The sequence below is a fragment of the Bos taurus genome, chromosome 23 (genome assembly GCF_002263795.3).
Source record: "Bos taurus isolate L1 Dominette 01449 registration number 42190680 breed Hereford chromosome 23, ARS-UCD2.0, whole genome shotgun sequence".
Taxonomy (NCBI): domain Eukaryota; kingdom Metazoa; phylum Chordata; class Mammalia; order Artiodactyla; family Bovidae; genus Bos; species Bos taurus.
In genome coordinates this window covers 13,614,559-13,620,558 of record NC_037350.1, presented here as the reverse complement: position 1 = coordinate 13,620,558, position 6,000 = coordinate 13,614,559, and the positions used below count along the sequence as shown (strand labels likewise).

The 6,000-nt window shown below is 42.2% G+C and overlaps 1 protein-coding gene across 6 annotated transcripts in view; it reads left to right on the top strand.

Annotated features, from left to right (window-relative positions):
* Positions 1-2,952: 2,952 nt before the first annotated feature.
* Positions 2,953-6,000, top strand: part of KIF6 (kinesin family member 6) — a 421,799-nt gene continuing 418,751 nt past the window's right edge. For all 6 annotated transcript variants that reach the window (XM_024983810.2, XM_024983806.2, XM_024983811.2 and 3 more), the window contains exon 1: positions 2,953-3,134. In XM_024983810.2, the coding sequence (XP_024839578.1) occupies positions 3,069-3,134 (66 nt within the window). In that variant the 5' untranslated portion in view covers positions 2,953-3,068. The remainder of the gene's footprint in view (positions 3,135-6,000) is intronic.

The window sequence follows — 6,000 nt, the reverse complement described above, 5'->3', positions numbered from 1 at the left end:
ATAAAAATAAACGGGGCCATTTGTTTTCCTATTTATTATTAGGTTTTAAGAGTTTCAAAGTATTCTGGATGCAAGTCCTTTGTCAGATATGTGTTTTTCAAGACTGTTCTCCCAGTTTGTGGTTTGCCTTTTCATTCTTTAAGAGTTTCTTTTTAAACCTTTTTATTTTGAGATAATTGTAGATTCACATGTAATTGTAAGAAATAATGCAGAAAGATCTGGCATCCTCTTCCCCCAGTTTATCCCACTGGTAACATCTTGCATAACTATAGTACAATATTATAACTGAGGAATGAACGTTGATACAATCCATCCATCTCATCCAATGTTATTAAGCTTTCAGCTGTTTATATGTAGTGTGTGTGTGTGTGTGTGTGTCTCCTCCTCTGTGGTGCTATCACATATGTAGATTTCTGTGACCACCGCAGTCAAGATAAAGAACAATCCATCACAAAGATCCTTTTATAGCCCCAGCCACCTCCCCCCACTCTGCCTCTCTAACCCCTGGCAACCACTAATCTGCTCTCCATCTCTATAATTTTGTCATTTCAAGAAGGTTATATAAATGGAATCATACAGTATTTGACTTTTGAGTCTGATTCCTTTCACTCAGCGTAATTCCCTGGAAATTCATCCAAGTAGTTATATGTATCAGTAATTTCTTCATTTTAATTGCTGAATAGTATTCCACAGTTTCTTTGGCCATTCAATGGTTGAAGGACATATGGGTTCTTTCCAACTTGGAGCTACTATGAATGAAGCTGCTATGAACACACATGTAATAGCTTCTGTTTTGTTTTGTTTTGTTTTAATCAAAGAAAGTGAAATTTTCCATCACTCAGTTGTGTCTGACTCTTTGAGATTCCATGGACTGTAGCCTGCCAGGCTCCTCTATCCATGGGGTTCTCCAGGCAAGAATATTGGAGTGGATTGCATTCCCTTCTCCAGGGGATCTTCCCCACACAAGGATCGAACCTGGGTCTCCTGCATTTTTTTAACATTTAATTTTATATTGGCATATAGCCGATTAACAATACTGTGATAGTTTCAGTTGGACAGCAAAGGGACTTAGCCATACATATGCTCATGTATAGATTTTTGTGTGAACATGTTTTCATTTCTCTGGGATTAATGCTGGATTTTTTTTTTCTTTTTTTTTCTAATTTTATTTTATTTTTAAACTTTACATAATTGTATTAGTTTTGACAAATATCATAATGAATCCGCCACAGGTATACATGTGTTCCCCATCCCGAACCCTCCTCCCTCCTCCCTCCCCATACCATCCCTCTGGGCCGTCCAGTGCACCAGCCCCAAGCATAATGCTGGATTTTATAATAGTCACTTAGTTTTGTATGAAACTACCCAACAGTTTTCTAGAGTGGTTGTACAATTATCTACAATATGTTTTACACTTTACATTCCTACCAGTAATACATAAGTGATTCAGTTTCTCTATATCTTTGTCAGCATCTTGTTTTGTGGCTATTTTTAATTTTAGCCATTCTGATAAGCATGTCGCAATATCTCATTGTGGTTTTTTAACATGTATCACCTTGGTGGATACATATGGAACAACTTTTCATGGGTTAACAGTGTCTTTTGAAGACTCCATCTTTTCTTTTTATTATTTTCTTATTTACTTCTTTTCCAGATTTACTGAGATACAATTGACATATAAGCTTAAAGTATATGATGTGATAATTTGATCATGCATATATTATGAAATGATTATCACAATAAAGCCAGTCAGCAACTCTTATCACCTCATATAATTCCTTTTTTTCCTGGTAAGAACATTTAAGATTTACTCTCTTAGCAAATATATAACCAAAGTTGCCATGCTGTACACTAAGTCCCCAGAACTTATAACTGGACTTTTTACCCTTTGGCCAGTATTTACATATTTCCCCCACTTCCTGGCCTCTGAATACCACCATTCTACTCTCTGTTTCTATGAGTTCAACTTTTCTAGATTTCACATGTAAGTGAGACCATACAGTATTTGTCTTTTCCAACATATTTCACCAAGCATAATACCTTCCAGTTCCATCCATGTTGTTAAAATGGCAGGATGTCTTTATTTTTTTGGCAGAATAATATATATACCCCCATTATAGATATAAAACATAATATATAAAATAATATTCATATATATATATATATATATCACATTTTCTTTTTTCCATTCATCCATTAGTGGGCATTTAGGTTGGTTCCATATCATGGTTAATATTTCTGGTGCATTTGGGAGTGCAACTATCTCTCTGATTTCAATTCTATTGTGTATATACCCAGGAGTGGAATTGCTGAATCACACGGCAGTTCTATTTTTAATTTTTTAAGGCCCATACACACTGTTTTCCATAGTGACTGTACCAACTCACATTCCCAACAGTGCACACCAGAGCCCATCCTTTCATGACAGGACTATTGTGTGAAAAATAGTCCCCCTTCCTCCAGTTTTGGCCTCTTCCAAAACAGAACTAGATAAGGTGCCCTTCCACAGGACTCGGTCTTAACTTGTGATTTCCCATTAAAACTCTGTCTCCTTCATCAGACCCTAATCTCCAAGGGGGCACAGGAAGTGTTTGCCTAGCTCAGAATCCCCAGGCAGTACATTGCTGTCACAAATCAAGTGCCATCTTTTCAATGAATGAATAATAAAAACCAGAACGACTTCAGTGCTAAAAAGAGGTGTTGGCAAAGAGAAAGAATGGATTAAAGAACGGGCAAGGCATAACGATTGTCACCCCATTAACCACTCTCCAGGCCAGCTTTGGCTCTAAGCCAGGTACCAGATCTGATCACGCGCACGCGCAGCTCTCTTCGCGTGGCCCCGCCCCGTCCTCGGCCCCGCCCCCGCCCTCAACCCCTCCCTCCGGGCCTTCCCACTTGTCAGCAACCAATTAGGGAGAGGAGGCGGTCCTGGTTGGCGCGGTGCTCCATGGGTAGTGTCCCTAGTTACTGTTGCCAAGGCTACGGCTTGCCTGAGGCGGCTGGAGTCAGAAGTTTTGGGAGCCAGTGCCTGAGAGAGGTCAAGGGTCAGTGCAAGAGCCGAGGAGGAGATGGTGAAGCAGACGATCCAAATTTTCGCCAGGGTGAAGCCCACTGTCCGGAAGCAGCAACAAGGGGTACGGGTCGGAGCAGCACGGGCGCCGGCGCGGCGGGGCCTCTCAGGCCGGGGGAGGGGCGGCACGCGAGGGTCCCCGGCCCGGGTGAGGGGTTCGGCTCCCGGCGCGGGATACGGCCAGACGTCCAGCACACTCTGTTCTGGCACCCGAACAGCCCATAGACGCCAACACATTGCTGTCAGGGGGCTCAGACAGACACCCAGTCCATTTCCACCCGACACAGACCTGCGGGCCCCGATTAACCTGCACAGAACCACCTGTGTACTCCGGGACACACGTGTTCACGCAGCTGCAGACCCGTGCACACACATGTACGTCTGCGTGTATGCGTGATCATAGACTAGCCTTAGCTGTGCGCCCTTATTGCACTTTTCTCGAGAACAGTCACACAGGTCTGCCCACCCAGGTGCATTCAAACTTCTGTTTCATCCTCGGGCAAAATGTGCAAGCCAGAGATACGTGTCTACACGCTCTAAGATGATACGGATGATAGATACAGATAGAGACACACAAAGCCTACCCGGTGGTTCTTACGCAGTGGGCCCTTAGAGTTTTTTGACTATATTGTCATTCTGAACATAAACGTTGACATACACTCGTTGCAGATGTAAACAGGTATTTATGCAACTTACACAAAGAATATACATACCTTTTATTCTGAAAACATTACCTGAGCATTTACTAGGCGTTTCCTCTAGGATGCTACGCTCAGAAGTGTGCAAAGAAGGCTAAGGCATGATCCTACTCTGAGCGGAAATACTTTGAATGCTCCTCAGATGTTTCAAAACATTGTTTTCTTTCCTTGGGAAGGAGCATAGTCATTCTTACCACTTAGATTCTTTGTCTGCATTATCCTCGAGTCTCATGAAAACCCTGCAAGGCTGCTGTTTTCCTCATTTTATAGATGAGGAAGCTGAGTCTCGGACAGGTTAAATAATTTGGCTTAGCCAGCCACCTGGTGAGTGGCAGAACTGTGATTTTAATTAAGGATTTTTTTATTCCAAAGCTTTTGGGACAAAACCTTTCTGCCTCAGAAAATAAGGATATTGGCAAGGGCCATCTGAGTCATATTCATGAGTCTCTGGAATGGGTATATTTTTAATAATATTTTATCTCTACTTCATATCTACAAAGAGTATATGTATATATGTAACAACATTTGCTGTTGTCTAGTCATTAAGTTGTGTCAGACTCTTTTGTGACCCCATGGACTGTAGCCCACCAGGCTCTTCTCTCCATGGGATTGCCTAGACACGAATATCGGAGTGTGTTGCTATTTCCTTCTCCAGGGGATCTTCCTGACCCAGGGATCAAACTAGTATCTCTGTCTCCTGCATTGGCAGGTGGATTCTTTACCACTGAGCCACCTGGGAAGCCCATGTAACATCATGTGAAGTGAAAGTCGCTCAGTCACATCTGACTCTTTGCTACCCCATGGACTATAGCGTCCATGGAATTCTCCAGGAAAGAATACTGGAATGGGTAGCTTTTCCCTTCTCCAGGGGATCGTCCCAACCCAGGGATCAAACCCAGGTCTCCCGCATTGCAGGCGGAATTTTTACCAGCGGAGCCACAAGGGAAGTCCATGTAACATCATCAGATCAGATCAGATCAGTCGCTCAGTCGTGTCCGACTCTTTGCGACCCCATGAATCGCAGCACGCCAGGCCTCCCTGTCCATCACCAACCCCCGGAGTTCACTGACACGTTCATCGAGTCAGTGATGCCATCCAGCCATCTCATCCTCTGTCATCATAGCAGCTTATAATTTAGGATTTGCCTCATGTAAATTTATATATTTAAAACAAGGGGAATATAGTGTCTTGTCATTGTTTTCATCTTCAGTCTTTTCATTCATGGAATACAGTTAGGAAAAGATGCATGAAAACACTCTTAAGTGTGGCATTTAAAAAATTTAAGGAATATAGAGTATGGAAAGCAACCATTGAGTATCTTCCCATTTTTTCTCCTCTTACATTCACTTACAAGGTTTTTAAAGTACATCACATATAAAAATTGCCCCCACACCCATACTTTCCCCCACCCTCACCCCCAGATTCTTAGCTAAAAATACTGAACCTGTCTATATTGATTCAGCAGTCAGAAACAGGTGCTTGGATGTGATCGTGTGACAGGATGGATAGAGGTGGGGCTTGGAGGGGGGGTGGGTTGATAGAGAATGTTGGATTTAATTTGAACTTCTTTCCTTAAAGTGCAATGTTTGTATTTTTAAAATGTGCCTTCTTTTGCATTTCTTCCATGAGATTCTATGGAGTGTCTTGTTCGCTACTCCAGGAAATATTTTTAGGTATCATATTGTACTTTAATAATGCCAGATTCTTACTGAGTTGCAACATTATGCCATGTACAGAAAAATCAGAGAACACAGATGAACAAGTTTTGAATTAGTGTATCCCTACCCTTCCTCATTGGAAAAGACTCTGATTCTGGGAGGGATTGGGGGCAGGAGGAGAAGGGGACAACAGAGGATGAGATGGCTGGATGGCATCACTGACTTGATGGACGTGAGTCTGGGTGAACTCCAGGAGTTGGTGATGGACAGGGAGGCCTGGCGTGCTGCGATTCATGGGGTGGCAAAGAGTCAGACACAACGGAGCGACTGAACTGAACTGAACCCTTCCTTAGAAATCCCACTGTTGGCACCCTGTACTTTTGCTCCCAAAGGTTGTGTGGTTGTTTCTCTGATTAGATATACTCTTTGTAGCATTAAACTAAGAGTGACTCAAAGGTATGTTTTTTCTTCATTTTGTGGCTCTGTTACTTCATTAATCATACTCCCTGAGACACTATAAATTAAATGATGATAATTTATAGATTAATGTATTAAAAGATACATAAGATGACCC